The sequence below is a fragment of the Acomys minous genome, assembly GCF_964271855.1.
Source record: "Acomys minous genome assembly, chromosome: 1".
NCBI lineage: Eukaryota > Metazoa > Chordata > Mammalia > Rodentia > Muridae > Acomys > Acomys minous.
The window spans coordinates 109123146-109140225 of NC_140483.1; the positions used below are offsets into that span (position 1 = coordinate 109123146).

General features: G+C 37.6%; 1 protein-coding gene across 1 annotated transcript in view; it reads left to right on the top strand.

Annotated features, from left to right (window-relative positions):
* The window catches only part of VCPIP1 (valosin containing protein interacting protein 1), a 31291-nt gene extending 14211 nt beyond the window's left edge, over positions 1–17080 (top strand). Inside the window, exons 2-3 of the mRNA XM_084772897.1 lie at positions 3059–3145; positions 11615–17080. Coding sequence (XP_084629023.1) covers positions 3059–3145; positions 11615–12480 — 953 coding nt within the window. The 3' untranslated portion in view covers positions 12481–17080. The remainder of the gene's footprint in view (positions 1–3058; positions 3146–11614) is intronic.

Sequence of the window (17080 nt, forward strand, 5' to 3'; positions counted from 1 at the left end):
ATATTTATAAAGCAGGATTGTGAATGGTGCCAATCATATTTGTCTTAACATGATTTGAACTCGAAGATGCTTAATTTTAGGGGTATGTATAAATTTTGGATTGATATGTAGGATTTAGACCCTATTTTGCCACTTACTAGTTGTGTTATCTTTGGGGTCTTTTTAAAACATTGTTCTGAGTCTGCTTTTAAGTGAGGTAGTAAGTGAGCTAGTTGTGATAGTAAAAGAAGCTGTAATTGTGTCCTCTCAGCTCAGAGACAGGTAGATAATAAAGTCTGAGGTGGCTTTACACTGCCTTTACCCACAGAATGATGCGGCAGTATTGTTCTCTTGTCGTAAGAATTAGTTCTTGGCGGATGGTTAAAAACTTCACCCTTAATGTTATATATACATACATTACATAAACAGAGTAGTATAGTATCCATACTATTCAAATGCCATGGGGAATGGTGGGACTGATTAGGAAAATAATGTCTGAATAGCCTTTATGGGGAGATGGTGAACATAAAAAGATACATAACCTGCTTAAATAAGACATAGTCTGGAGCCGGGCGGTGGTGGCGCACGCCTTTAATCCCAGCACTCGGGAGGCAGAGGCAGGTGGATCACTGTGAGTTCGAGGCCAGCCTGGTCTACAAAGTATGTCCAGGACAGCCAAGGCTACACAGAGAAACCCTGCCTCAAAAAACAAAAACAACAACAACAACAACAACAAAGACATAGTCTGGTATGTGAAATGCTAAGAAATGTGACATTTTTCTGTTCATATTCTTACCCAAAAAACCCCAAACAACAACAAAATCAAAACAACCTCACACCCTGCTACCCCATACATTTTGATGTTTTCTAAATAAATAAATATCCTCAAGTATTTTAGAAAAACTATTGCCATTTAGGATAAGAATGATCATAATTAAATGAAAAGTTATCACCATAGATGATAGTTGATGAAGTTTGGTAGGTTTGCCAGTGTAGTTTCTACCAGGTGTCATTAGTATTTTTGTGCTTGGGGAGATTTGACATTTTAAACCAAACCTTCTGCATGTCTTCTCTTAAATATAGCCATTTTGGTAATAGTATTGTATTATATTACATAACTGGATGTTCTGGTTAATATTAAAGTGCCAGGGTTTTTACAATTTTGTATTGTCACTGGCGTGGTGGTGCACATCTTTAATCCCAGCACTTGGGAGGCAGAGGCGGGCAGATCAATGTGAGTTTGAGGCCAGACTGGTCTACAAAGTGAGTCCAAGGCTACATGGAGAAACCCTGTCTTGAAAAACAAAAAACAAAAACTTAAAATTTTATATTGCCAACTGGCTTACTGAAGATAACTTTAGCTGACTGTTACACAACTTCATATCCCTCTGTATGTATGGGAAAGAATTCAGACATATGATTATTAGTATCAGTTATTTCCCTCAAAACTCATCCAACAATATAATTTTCTAGTTGGAAAGACAAAAAAAATAACCCATTATTGCTATGTATTCTTTACTAGCTAGAACATAATGAAAATATAAAGAAGCAGCGCATAAGCATAGTTCTGTTCTTCCACGCTGATACTTTCAAATGCTATTATCATTTCCCCCCTTTTGTTGGTAGGAATTGAGCGTTGGGCTTGGGGTGCTAAGTATGTTTTACCATTAAGCCGCACACCAGCTCTATTGTCCTCAGTCTTTATTTGATATGTTTTGTGTAATAGTACAGAATAATATTTTGTTTATACATATTTTTGGGCTTTTAACGATTGTTTTGGGTATATTTACTGTATTTCCCAGCATATAAGACAAAATTTTAACCCTCCCCCCCCACTCTCCCAGGAAAAATCTGTACCAAAGTCAGGGGGTTGTCTTATACACCTGCAGCTTGCGTCCCCTTGCTTCCTATGCCTGGTGCATATAGTGGGGGGTGCAGGAGCCGATTCTGTGCAGGGAGTATGAAGCAGGGAGAAGCAAGCTGCACCCATCTTCCTGTACCTCGAGGAGGAGAACATGAGCGTGGATTGGCTCTGCACCAGAACCTGCCCAGAAGGGCTCTCTCTCTTCAGGTGGAATATGGAGCAGGCCTTAAAGGGCCAGTGTAGGCTGGTACTGGCTGTCTGCTGGCATTTAATAAAGCGCCTGGCTGTCTGTGCCCTGCCTGCAAATAGACACATGCCTGAGCCTGCTGCACACCCTAGTCTTATATGGCGAGTATATTCCAGCCTCTGTATTTTAACTGGTAAAGTTGGAGGTTGTCTTACACACCCAGTCATCTTATACACTGGAAAATACACAAATACTTTCCCCTTTAAGTTTCTTTTTTTTAAAAAATTCGACATCAGAATAACAAAAGACAACATTGATTACTTATGTTTAATTTGATTGCATATTTTTTTCTCCCTGGCTATTTCTTTTTCTTTTTATTCACATTAAACACACATATATATACCATACAATTTTATATTCTAGATAAAAATAAATATCTTTTTATAATCTTTTTTTTTTTTTTTTTTTTTTTTTTAATGAGACAGGGTTTCTCTGTAGCCTTGGCTGCCCTGGACTCAACGTTTGTAGACTAGGGTAGCCTCGAGCTCACAGAGATCCACCTGCCCCTGCCTCCTAAGAGCTGGGATTAAAGGCATGTGCTACTATGCCCAGCATCTTTCCTGTTCTTAACTAGAGTTTATCAGCAAGTTTCCCCTGAACTATTCTCAAACTTCAGAGAGATTTTGTTTAATATGCTCAGTGTTGATTTGAGTAGTTTAAAAAATATTTTTGTTAGCTCCTATATTTAAAGATTGAGGGAACTTATTAAACATTTAGATTGTTATGGTGTCTTGAAAACTGACGTGGGCCTTCAAACACTGGGTGTAGGCTCTTCTGTGACAGCACTTGACAGTAGCTCACACCTTCATGTGGTCTGTCCATTTTCTGATGTGCCATGTATCATATCTGTGTAGTACTCATTCTGGACCTTGGCCTTGCAATCTCTGTTCCAGGCTCATCTGTGTCAACACAATCCTGGATGGCACTGTTTTATTTGAGCTTATACTTTATCTACTTTTGTCTTTCAGGAGAAGATGTGTGGTCTTACGCCAAGGGACTTCCTCACATGTTCCAGCAGGGTGGTGTATTCTACAATATTATGAAGAAAACCATGGGTATAGTTAAATTCTGATCTTATTCTTAGAAAATGTTTCTATTTAAGCTATTATAAAATTAAGAGCCCGTGAATAGGGGCCCAGTGAGATGTTCAGTGCGTAGAGGACTTCCTGGCAAGCCTGATAGCCTGAGTTCCATCCCTGGGACCTCCATGGTAGAACCAACTCCTGCAGTTGTCCTCTGACCTCCACATGCACATGTATACATGTACATACACACAAAAATAAGTCAAGTGTAATTTATTACAAGACAGTCATGATATTTTATAAAAATACTGACAGCTGGGCATAGCACCATGTTCCTGTAGTCCAAATTGGGGTATTGATATTGGAGAACTGCCTGAACAAGAGTTCCCAGCCAGCCTGAGCACCTTTTTTTTTTGAGTCTAGTTTGTTATACTTTTTTTTTCCCCCACAATATTTTTATTGCTTATTTGGGAATTTCACATCATGAACTGTGATCACATTCAGTTCCCACTCCTCCCAGGTCTGCCCGTACCCTTGTGGCCTTAACTGCCCTCCTCTCCCCCCAAAAGAAAAAAGTCCAATTTGTGTTGCCCATATACTCACTGGAGCATGGTCAAACTTTCAGTGGCCAGCCCCTTAAAAAACAAAACTAAACTGGGCTCTTCCCTACTCATACCCTTGCCAGAAGCTGTCACTTGTGGAGAACTACACATCAGCATCTTTAGCACAGTTTTTAAGATTTTCCCTTTGATGGCTTCTTGTCTAGGCTGTTACGTATCAACTGTCCATCTGCAGTCATCAATACTATCAAAGTAGTTCCTTTACCCTCTACAGTCAGTGGGAGCATGGATGATGGACTTCCACATGGTTTCTTGTGACAGTACTGGACACCCCCCTCCCACGAGTCCTCTCACACACCAGAAGAAGGGACTGTATCCCCTGATCCAGGACCTTGAGCTGGAGTAAACAGGGGCTGTGAGCTTCCTGGCCCTGTGAGTTGGGAACTGAACTTAGGTCTTCTGTAAGAACACTACATGCTCTTAACCACTGAGCCATTTCTAGTCCAAGAGACCCTTGTACCCTATTTTTTAAAAGTATGTGCCTGCATCTTCCTTTCCTCTTTTTTCCCCCCCTACTTTTTTAATGTTACGGATTGAACCAAAGGCTTTACTCATGTTAGGCAAGTGCGCTAACACTGAGCTACGTATGTGTTGTGTATATATGTAAGTATTCTACTACTGAGCTACATCCCCAACTTATGTATAAGTGTATTGCATGTATGGAGTACATACATATATATGTGCCCATGTGTGCGAAAGCCAGAGCAGAGCCTCAGGTGTCATTCCTCAGATGCTATCTACAGTATTTTGTTTTTTTGGGGGTTTTTTTTTCTAAGATTTTTTACTGTTCTGGAACTTTCCAAATAGGCTAGGCTAGCTGGCCAGTGAGCCCAGAGATTCACTTCTCTCTGTCTCTTCAGCATAGATATTTTAAGTATGTGCTACTTTTTTCCAACCTATGTTCTGGGGATTGAATTTTGTGCTCATAGCAAGCACTTCACTGATTGATTCTTTGTCTCCCACCCCATGTCTTTATATTTTTAAATGCATCGTTTTTCTTTATAAATTTGCCTTGTTATTATCCTGATGTGGTCAGGTATGTTTTCTGCAGTACAGTTACTTAATTTTTGTGTTGCTTTCTTGATCCTAATTTGATCCTTAATAATGAAAGAATGCTAGTTGTGAAATTAGAGACAGATTTGATTACACTGCTTATGACTGTCCCAGAACAAAATAATACAATATTTTTATTGTTTTGTTTTAGTGGTGATTGACATATCTCATTGCTTTTTAGGTTTTGGGAAACAGCTGTTTTACATTTAACATGTATACTACACCTGTATTTAACTGTACAGTTGTACCTATAGGATTTTAAGATTTTAAGATCTTGGGAGAGAAGTTGGCAGGGAATGTATTTGGATCTCATTGTCTTTTTCTTTTCTTTTTTTTTTCAGAGATGTAACATGAATACTTTTGTTGTTGTTGGGTTTTTTTTTTTTTTTTGAGACAAGGTTTCTTTGTGTAGCCTTGGCTGTCTGAGACCTGCTTTGTAGACCAGGCTGACCTCGAACTCACAGCGGTCTGTCTGCCTCTGCTTCCTGAGTGCTGGGATTAAAGGCCTGTGCCAACACTGCCTGCCCCCCCTTTTTTTTAAAGACAGAATTATTATTCTTCTAAACGTATTACCGTTGTGTATATGATTTGTGTGGGTGTGTGGTATGGGTGTCACACACCACAGCTCATTCACTGCTCCTTTGTGGTCACAGGACAACTTTGAGGAGTCGGGTTTGGTTTTTTTGTTTTTTTGTTTTTTTCCCCACCTTGGGTTTCTGTCAGGCTTGTTTGGTAAGCATATTTTGTCTGCTGAGTCATCTTGCTAGCCCAGAGACAGGCTTGTTGAGATGTGTTTTGTACAGAGTAGAAGTCACATTTCTTGGGGATACAGGTACAAATTAAGTATCATATACCCCAAATATGTATAACAGAAACATTTTGGATTTGATGGAACTTAGGAACACTAGTGAGCTTTTTTTTTTTTAAATGGAATTCAAGCTAAAAATTCACTTATGTCCTGCCTGCCTTAAACACATCACCTACAGATACTCTTATATTACCTCCTAAAGTAATTTTGTACTTTGGAGCTGGTTTCACAGTGTAGATAATCTACTGGTGGCATTATTTTGTGCTGAAGAAAGTTGTTTCAGATTTTGGCACATTATGGATTTTGGGTTGTTGGGTTAGAGATGCTCAGAATCTGTATATTCCTTATGTACACTGTATATGGATCTTGAGAAATACACAGTTACACAGTAAAAACACAGAGTATTTTCTATCACTACAGATTTTCAGCCAGCCCCCATTTTCTAGTTCCCATACACTGGCAGCCACTGATGTGCTTTCAGAGGTCATTTATTCCCCTTTCCTATTGTTGTATTTGGGTGACTTTGTGTGCAGTTCCTTTTGCTTAGCATAGACATTGGCAAATTAACCTGAGGGACGTGTCCCATCTGCTGCTTGTTGTGAAGTTTTGTTGGCATGTGGCCATACGTATGTCTCATACTGCTTGTTGCTGCGTTTGTGGTACAGCAGTAGAATTGAACAGGATTAGAGTGCACTGTAATCAAAATATTTATTATGTTGACCATTAGGGAGAAAAGCCTTTTTCTGTTTTGTTTTTAATTATATAAAGGATTTTTATTTTTGCATATGGAGGTCAGATGTTTGTGGTCTATGATGTGGTAAAATAGCCTTCTTGTTAGCAGACTCCTGAGGCAGTATAAGACATAACACGGCTAGAAACAGGAATATTGCATGTGTCTTATTTCTGTTTTAGAGTATATTGGCAAGTACTGGTAGTTGGTTTCCTTTTCACTGTTGAATAATATTTCATTGATTGAATGTATCACATTACAAATTAATACTAGGGGCCGGAGAGAGAGCTCAGCTGTTAAGAGTGCTTTTTGTTCTTGCAGAGGATCTAGGTTCAGTGTCTAGCACCCACTTTGGGCAGCTCACAAGCCTATAATACCAGCTCCAGGGAATCTGATGCCATCTTCTATCTCCATAGGCTCCTTTATACATGAAGCATAAAGTCACACACACATACACATAAATTTAAAAAACAAAACAAAAAGAGATCTCAACCAAAAGACATTTGAACTGCTTTAGTTTTTAGCTACTATGAATCTAGTCCCTATAAACATTTATTATTTATGTACAGGCTTTTATGTTCATGTAAGTTTTTCTTTTCTTTATACTGTTATTTTGGTGACTGTAAAAACAAATCAGAAACAATACTGTTTTTCATTTTGTTTGTTTGTTTTTGTTTTTCGAGACAGGGTTTCTCTGTATAGCCTTGGCTGTCCTAGACTTGCTTTGTAGACCAGGCTGGCCGAGAGCCTCTGCCTCCCGAGTGCTGGGATGAAAGGCGTGCACCACCACCTCCCGGCTAACAATACTGTTTTCCAATTTATGAAATTGTTGTTTCTCCATTTACTTTTTCTCATCTGTAGTTTTGGCACACAGACATTACAGGTATTTTAATTTTTGGATTTTTTTATCCTGTTTTAAGAGATGCTTCTTGTATTTTTATTGCTAGTGACTAGAAATAAAATTGGCTTCCTATGTTAACAGTGTACCCTGTGACCTTGCTAAGCTCATACATTCTACTAGCTTTTTAGCATTTTCTTCCCAGATTGTGTAGGTTAGCATGTCTTCTGTAAATAAAAGATATCTCTTCGTTTCCTCTGTAAGTCTTTGAATTTTTTTGGGTTTTTTTTGGTTTTTCGAGATAGGGTTTCTCTGTGTAGCTTGGCTGACCTGGACTCACTTTGTAAACCAGGCTGGCCTCGAACTCACATTGATCCACCTGAGTGCCGGGGATTAAGCGCATGCGTCACCACCTCTGACCATTTGCAAGTCTTTTCTTGCCTTATTGAAGTGGCTAGGACTTTGAGTTCAGTATTGAATAGAAATGATAAAGACTATAATGCCTTCTTATCTTGGGGGAAGCCTTCAGTCTTCTTCATGAACATATCTTAATTATGTTAAGGACAGTCCATTTCCATATTTACTGATGGTTTCTACTAGGAATGAATGCTGAATCTTGTCAAATGTTCCTTTTTCATTATGAAGATGATTGTGTTATTTTTCTTTTTTAGTTTGTTGAGAAGAGTAAGTTACAGTGACTGAAATTTGTTTATTTTTGAGGCAGGGTCTCTATTTTTCTTTCTACCTATCTATCTACCTATCCATCCATCCATCCACCCACCCACCCACCTACCTATTTTTGATGCAGGGTCTCATTATGTGGCCCTGACTGCCTTAGAACTCACTGTGTAGATCAGGCAGGCCTCAAACTCATAAAGGTTTACCTGCCTTTGTTTTCTAAGAGCTAGGATGAAAGGTGTGTACCACCATACCCAAGAATTGACCTGTTTTTTTTTTTTAAAGGTACTTAATTTTCAGTTTTATGTGTATGAGTGTTTCGCCTATGTGCGTGTATGTGTACTATGTGTTTTGAGAAGGCCAGAAGAGATCTTTAGATCTCCTTGAACTGGAATTACAGATGGCTGTAAAGTATCTTGTGGCTTCTGGGAACCAATTTTGGGTGTTTTTCAAGAACAGAAAGTTCTCTTAACATGTGAGCCCTCCAGTCCCAGTGATTGACTTTTAAATGTTGGAAAAACTCTATGTGCTATTGACAAGTGCTTTGTGATTGTTCATGATGAATAATGGGTTTTAGTTTCCTCCCACTAACTCTTTAATCAGAGTATGTTTGACTTACAAAAGTGGATATAAGAAAGATTTCCATTTGTTTTCTGCAAATCACTTGGTAGATGATATTATAAGTAGGATTGATTGATCAGTAAGGCCACTGTGTTTGGAGTTTTATTGGGCAGGTTTTTTTTTTTTAAGGATTTAGTTTATTTTGTATATTTTAAATTTTTCTGCGTATATGTATTTGCTTTAGTGTGCATATGTCATGTATGTAAGGGTGCTCCCTAAGATTAGAAGAAACATCAGATCCCCTGGAGCTGGAATTAGGGGGGTGGGGGCGGTGTGGTACCTGACACGAATGCTGGGAATTAGTAGAAGAAAGCTGTTTTAAGCCAGCCATCTCTCCAGCCCATTGTTGGGCAGGTTTTCACTGTGAATTCATTTCTGTAGTAGATAGTACTCTTAAGGCCATCTCTTCCACATGTCTGTCCATTTCATCCAAATTGTCAAATGTGGTGTAAAGTTGTTTATAATATTCCCTTGTCCTTTAATGCCTAATAATATCTGTAGCTCTTTCATTCTGATATTGGTCGTTTGTGATTCCTCCCTCACTCCCTCCTTTTTGCTGACTAGTCTGGCTAATGTTTGGGTTTTCAGTTTTAATAGTCTTTATCAAAGAAACAACTTTTGGAGTCATAGGTTTTTCTCTTCCCTTATACTTGCTTTAGATATGAGATATGAAGGAAGAGATAAAGTTAATTGTTTTTCTAGTTCTAATTCTCTTGTGGGTATTTTTGTTGTTTGGTAATAGATAAACGCATAAAATATAATCCATATTTAATGTGAAGCTTCACAGCTTCTGTTTTGAATGTTAGTTCAATTTTAGGTTCATAAAAATTGTGTTTTTATTTACTTGCAAGTTTTTTGTTTTTTGTTTTCCCCAAGACAGGGTTTCTCTGTGTAGCCTTGGCTATCCTAGACTCACTTTGTAGACCACGCTGGCCTCAAACTCACAGCCATCGACCTACCTCTGCCTCCTGAGTGCTGGGATTAAAGGCCTGTGCCACCATGCCTGGCTACTTGCAAGTTTTTTAAAGGTTGGTTTTAAGCCGGGTGGTGGTGGTGCACGCCTTTAATCCCAGCACTCGGGAGGCAGAGGCAGGTGGATTGCTGTAAGTTCGAGTCTAGCCTGGTCTACAGAATTAGTACAGGACAGCCAAGGCTACACAGAGAAGCCTTGTCTCGAAAAACCAAAAAAAAAAAAAGGTTGGTTTTGGGGCTGGAGAGATGGCTCAGTGGTTAAGAGCACTGCCTGTTCTTCCAAAGGACCTGGGTTCAATTCCCAGCACCCACATGGCAGCTCACAACTGTCTGTAACTCCAAGATCTGACACCCCTACACCAATGCGCATAAATTAAAATTAAAAAAAGGTTGGTTTTAAAGGTTATTTTCCTTCTAGTTTTCTAAGTAGAAGCTCTTTTTTGTTTTCTAGTTATAAGCAGCACTTGGGAGGCAGAGGCAGGCGGATCTCTGTGAGTTCGAGGCCAGCCAGGTCTACAAATCAAGTCCAGGACAGCCAGGACCACAATAGAAACCTTGTCTCAAAAAACAAAAACAAATAAACAAACAAATTGCTTTATTTGTGTATGTATGTGGACATGCATTTGTCATTGTGCATGTGTGTCAGAGGACAACTTTTAGGGGTTAGTGTTCTCCTTCCACAGTGGAATCTAGGGATCAGACTCAGGTCATTAGGCTTGTATGGCAAGTGCCATCATTACCTGGGCTATCTTGTAGGCCTTGAAATTATCTTTTAAATGTTAGATATAGAGTTGAGACTTAGATAAAAATAATGTATTCTATAAATGGTATTGAGACAACATGCAGTCCACATGAATGAAAGCAGGGAGGAGTGGTGAAATAGAGTCTGTGGGCAGTTCATTCAGGCTGGCCATGAAATCCTTCCTGGCTCTTCTGCTTCCACTCCCTGGGTGCTGGGATTAAAGGTATGGCCACTATGCTGTGCTTTAAAAAAAAAAAAAAACACTTAGACCAGATGTCTGACTTGAAGATCTATCTTTCTTTCTTTCTTTTTTGTTTATTTTTGTTTTTCGAGACAGAGTTTCTCTGTGTAGCCTTGGCTATCCTAGACTCACTTTATAGATCAGGCTGGCCTCGAACTCACAGCAATCTGCCTGCCTCTGCCTCCCGAGTGTTGTGATTACAGGCGTGTGCCACCACACCCGGCGATTTTCTTTCTTTCTTACATTTGTGTGGTTTGGCAGGGCCTGAGGATGAACAGGCATAGTAGCAGCTCACTGCTCTGAGCTACAGCTCTGGCAACTTCAGTTTTTTGTCAGTTGACTATGCCAGAACCATGTCAATAGAAATTTCTACATTGATTTTTATTGATGTTTTTGCTACTATTGAAGTTAATATTTGTTTGAATGTTATAATGCAAATTTTATTTACATTCTGTTTACATTTTTGTAAGTAGAATTACATTTTTTATGATATGTAGAGGTTTATTATATGAGCATGGAGAGAGAAAGAAAGGGGTGGGTCACCCAGAGGAGGGGGAGAGGAGAGAGCAAAATTAACTTTGCTATAGGATAATAATTTCATACACACACACACACACACACACACACACACACACACACACACACACACACACACTCCTCATTTCCTGAGAAAACTACTTTAAGGTCTTACTGATGTTCTTTTTTGTAGTAGTCTAAGTTATTTTCTGGCAAATCATTTTTGATGGTTTCCTTTTTCTTCTTTTTCTTTTTCTGGTTTATAGAGACAGGGTTTCTCTGTGTAGAAATGGCTGTCCTACAATTCAGAGACGCACCTGCCTCTGCCTCCTGGGTGCTGGGATTAAAGGTGTACACTACCCCTGCCCAGCTGCAAATCACTTTTTTAAAGATATTTTTATTTAATTTTAATTTATGTGCATTGGTGTGAGGGTGTCAGATCTTGGAGTTACAGACAGTTGTAAGCTGCCATGTGGGTGCTGGGAATTGAACCAGGGTCCTTTGGAAGAGCAGACAGTGCTCTTAACCACTGAGCCATCTCTCCAGCCCTGCGAATCATTTTTTTAAAAGTTGTTTATCCATTGCTTTCAGAAATTCAGTATTTTGGCCATAAATGTTTGCTATGCTTGTGCTAGTATTGTAAATAAAATCCTAATATGTTTAATGTCTTTCCTTTTCTTTAGGTATGGCTGATGGCAAACATTGTACTTTTCCACATCTACCTGGCAAAACCTTCGTTTATAATGCCTCTGAAGATAGACTGGAATTGTGTGTCGATGCTGCAGGACATTTCCCCATTGGTCCTGATGTTGAAGATTTAGTTAAAGAGGCTGTAAGTCAGGTTCGAGCAGAGGCTACTACAAGAAGTAGGGAATCAAGCCCCTCACATGGGTTATTAAAACTAGGTAGTGGTGGAGTAGTGAAAAAGAAATCTGAGCAGCTTCACAATGTAACTGCCTTTCAAGGGAAGGGCCATTCTCTAGGAACTGCATCCAGTAACCCGCACATTGATCCCAGAGCTAGGGACACTCTGGCTGTAAGAAAGCATAATACAGGGACAGATTTTAGTAATAGTTCGATTAAAACAGAGCCTCCTGTGTTCACAGCTGCTTCTAGTAACAGTGAGCTTATTCGAATAGCTCCTGGAGTAGTTACAATGAGAGACGGCAGGCAGCTTGATCCTGATGTGGTTGAGGCCCAGCGAAAAAAATTGCAGGAAATGGTTTCTTCTATTCAGGCTTCAATGGACAAACACTTGCGGGATCAAAGTACAGAGCAGACACCACCTGATCTTTCTCAAAGAAAAGTAGAAGCTGTGAGTTCTTCTGTGAGGCCTGGGAGTCTTCAGACTGGCTTGCCCGAATCTTTAACTGGTGGCACTGAGAATTCGAATACTGAAACAACTGATAGTTGTGTGGCAGATGTACTGGGAGCAGCGTTTGCCACAAGGTCAAAAGCACAAAAGGAAAATTCCATAGAGGAACCTGAAGAGATGGATAGTCAAGATGCTGAGACAGCTAACACAACTGAGCCAATGGATCACTCTTGATTTAATTAGAGGCTAATAAAGGCAGAATGTTTATTGTGAATATGTAATATTTGTTGGCTGGGCCACATAACTTGAGTAGTCATTAAAAATCTTGTACGTATATAATTCAAAGATTATATCTTGTTATTCAGTGCATGATACCAAGTGTGTGATTGGCAATAGCTTTTAATATACTGCTACCCAGGCTGGCTCTGAATTCCTGTAAATTAGTTTAGATCTGTTGAAAGAATTTCTTCCACATATGTGGCTCATTGGAAGTTCTTTGTCATTTTTAATTCCATGAAAGTCTTAATTTTCAGACATGAAAATTCTCTTGCTAAATGCTTAGTTTCTGCAGAGACCAGAATTGAAGAGGAAATGAGAGTTTGTACATGCTGTCATCAAGGTAGCCATCCTACATTTCATGAGAATGTTGACTTCAAGTTTACCCAAACTAAATGTATCTTAAAGTACATAAAACACTTTATTAGATTACTTAAAAGTTATAACATTATAGAGACAGCTATTGTTGGCAAAAATATCTTGACAATAGAGTGTAATGATATGACATTTTCCTGATTTGAGCAAAGTTGGGAAGAAATATCTATCCTAGTATGATAAAATCAATGTGATTTAGTTAGTTGGTCTGAGCCAATGTGGCCAGTTGTATGCTCTTGTTGATAATATGTTGCCATTATTTTTTTAATCTTGGCCTTGTCAAGTTCCACCTATTATTTTTTAAATCTTACATAAAAGAGAATTGCAATTTGTTCTAGAATATGTAAAAAAATAATGGTAGCAGTAGTTAATTTCTAATTTTCAGAGTATGTCAGAGTCACAGAAAATTTATCTTTATGAATGGTTCTGCAGTTTTGACACAGTAGTGTGTAAGCCTTTATATGCTAAATGTCTCTAAGCCCCTTTGAACCAAAAATATTTCCTCTTTTATTAGAGTCCATAAGATTTTCTTTTTGTTGGCATAGTTTGGATGCATAGTTTACTCCAAAATACCACAAGCAACTGTGCACTTGCTTAAACATTGCATTAACTCTTAGTGCCAGTTTCCTCATAGCAGCTTTCATGCGTATTCTTTAAAAGCAGAGTGTATCCTCCTGAGATTGGTACAGCACTACTGTATTCTATTGTATAGATCTGTATTTGTAAATGTATTTCAGTCCATCATTCTCCTTTGCTTACTGAAATTAAGTTGAATTTGAATGAACGAAAGACAAATGTATGTTAATATAATCTGTTAGAGCACTCAAAGCCTGGCTGTCTCTGTTTGCACATGTTACAGATGCAGAACTGCTTGCAATTCTACAAAACCGTATGTCAGAAAATACATTAATCAGGTGTTAAAAATCTCTACCTGTTCATTTGAAAGGAATGTAGGTTGTACTTTAACTTTCTGGATAAGGAAGTTTTAAGGGTTTTTTTTTCCTCCCTGTGACAGTATCTTTAAGTGAGTCTACATACTGATTACCCCCACTTTGTTGAATAAGGAAGGAAGGGAGAATCTAGATGTAGCCGAGGGTAAGATAGTGTACAACACCACACACACACACACACACCTGGATTAGTGTTTATCATATCACATGCTTTGCAATATTTTATCTCCACCCATTTCTAAATTTAGTTTAACACATCTTTATATCAAAGTACCAGGAAAATTTAGAACTTTTATATTGCATACTAGTTTTGCATGAAGTAAGAAAGCTATCAAATTCTTAACAATTAGCTGTGCTTTTGAAACAAAACAAAAAAACCAATGCCCCCTATCATTTCACTAACTACTGTCATTATTTTGGCTTATTCACCCACTGAGATATTCTTCTTAAATTTTTTTTCCTAGCTTAAGTATAAGAAAACTTCAATAAGCAGAAAGTGTACTGCTTCAAATAAATTATATAATTACCCTGCTTTAACACATGTTCTTCTATGGCTTGGTATGTTTAATTAGTTGATAACTGGCAGGATCTCAAAGCATCAGCAGGAATATCAGAAACAAATTTTGTTATTTCCTGACAGGGTCTCACTATGCAGCCTTGGCTGTTGTGGATTTTACTATGTAGACCAGGGTGGCCTTAAACTCAAAGAGATCTGCCTGCCTCTGCCTCCCAAGTATTGGGGCTAAAGGCGTACACTACCATGCCTGGTTAGAAACAAATTCTATCTCCCTATTAAATACTTGAATTTAGTGTAAATTATGCACATGTGAATGTTAGAAGATGGGCTTAATCTCTGGCAGTACTTCATTGTCTTTAGTGACAGTAGTAGTATTTAGGGTTAGAAACTTAATTGGGTATAAATAACAGTTTTGGTTCTCCCTTGGTAGAAAATACCAAACAAATCAACAAACAAAAACCAGGCTTGAGAATTCATCAGAAATCTTGAACATATTTTTAAATTGAATATATTCAAGTTGAAAGAGCTGAAATTTGAATGGGTGGTTTTTGGGTAAGTTTTGACAAGGTTTCTTTGTTTTAAACATCATTCTTGTAGTTATATGAGTGCAGATGATTTTTTTTTTTAACCATGTGATACCACTGTAGTGCACCAGTGGAGCACAATAGTTTGTAATCTCAAGTAAAAATGTTTTTTAGCCCTAGATGTAACATAACTGTAATTCAAACTTAACTCAGTTCTATTTGCAGTGTTTCACTAAATACTGAAGTAATATTGTAAATATTTTTCTTCAGTAATCCATTCTGTAATCATACCAAGTTTGAGTTGATGACCCAAAGTCCAGGCAGTTAAAGGTGGTGTATATTTAGAACGCTGGTAATGAATGACTGTTAAAATAGAGGGAAACAAGACACTGCCAAGTATTAAGAGTAGTAGTACACAATTAGCTCCAAGGGAGTGGTTACTCAGGAACTAAAGAGCAAGCCTAGATAGCCCATTTCTCTCCACACCTTAAACTATGTTTCAGATGTTTATTGGAAATTACTAGGAAAGAGGCCTAAGAAATTTAGCAAATGCTGGTATTTGAACTTTGCTTTATACCTTCTTATGGTTTTTACAATTAAGCTCTACTGCTTGCAGTTAAGATAGCATTCTGGACTGTACTTGTGAGAATAGCCACAGGTTTTACAGGTCTTTATTGCCATTATTTTAAGGGTCACATTCATTGGATATTAACAGTGTCTTACATAGGGTCTCTTACCTCAGGGAAGATCATTTACTAGCAACTCCTATGCTGTTACACTGACAGGCTTTGGAGAACTACTTTGACATATCACATGTTAACTACCAAATGCAAAAAAGTATTATTTTACTTGCTGTCTGCTACTGAATATTTCTCTAGATATTTAGGACCCTTCTAATAAGTAACATGTAGATATGAAATAAAATTTTAAGTTCTGTCATTAGTTATACTTCAGCTTGTCACTATAGTGATAAGTATAATTTTTTAAAAAATTTGCAAACATTAATATAGTTTTGTCCTCATATTTCAACAATCAGTTTAATTGGCCCAAACTTAAATACTCAAGTTCAAATCTTGAGAGTTTTAGGTTTTTTTTTTTTAATGGATTTCAAAGCAAGGTCTTCACCTTAAGATTCTTATAAAAATCAGAGCCCTTGCAAAATTGGTTTAAATTCCACTTATTTTAACATACATGTAAAGTTACCTTTTATAACAGAAATAGATGCACATTCTAGGTTGGCTAGATGTTCTGCTTTCCAAGATTAATTTAACAATACAGAGGCTCTTCACAGAGTATTTTTTCAAACAAAAACAACTCATGAAAATAGTCCATAGTAGTAAAATGTATATTTAAGGAGTAAAGTAGCAAAGGGGAGATAGATAACTTATATCACAGAGTTAATTGCAAGTTCTGCCATTCTTTGAGATGCCAAGTGTTTCAATTCATATTTAATGATACTCAAATCGTGGAAATTTTAACGTTTGTTCCAAAGTAGCAGAAACTGTAAAAAAAAAAAAATTGTGAATTATTGGAGAAAACGCCATTACTTGTATATCTGACATTTAAAGTTTTTAATTATGGAGTTGACATGTTTTTGTAGTATAATAATACAATGACTATTCTCTTGTAAAAGAAGGAAAAACTAGTAAAGAAAAAGTTTTAGTTGATGTTATTTGCTTGTATCAATTACTAGTATTTTAAAATTTAAGGTATTGCATACTTTCTTTAGAATACTGAAATCCCTCCTGGAGCCTTTATGCCTGTTGTGGAGCAATAAAGGACTGAAAAGCTTATCAGTATGTTCAGGTTTGTTTGGCTTTAAGTATTAGTGCTAAAAATTTGAGAGTCTCCTTTTGGAGGAAAATGCTACTTAACTAAAACCAAGCAGAAATAGTATAAATATTTAGACAATCCCCCAAAACTAGCAAGTACTTTAACTTGGCAATGAAGGAGTACGGATGCTATGCCATCCATAAGGCACTGTTAGACATCACTTTCTGATTTCATGATTGTTCGTATATATTATAATTGAGAATGAATAATTGGTAACAGTATAACAGTATAGTTTTCTTGAGCACACTTCACTGTACAGTATTTGAAGTTTTGTATTAATAATAAACTAAATAATATATTACTGATTCCCCTCAACTTCCCATTGGCTTTTAAAATAAATGTTCTTTAGTTTCCTGGAA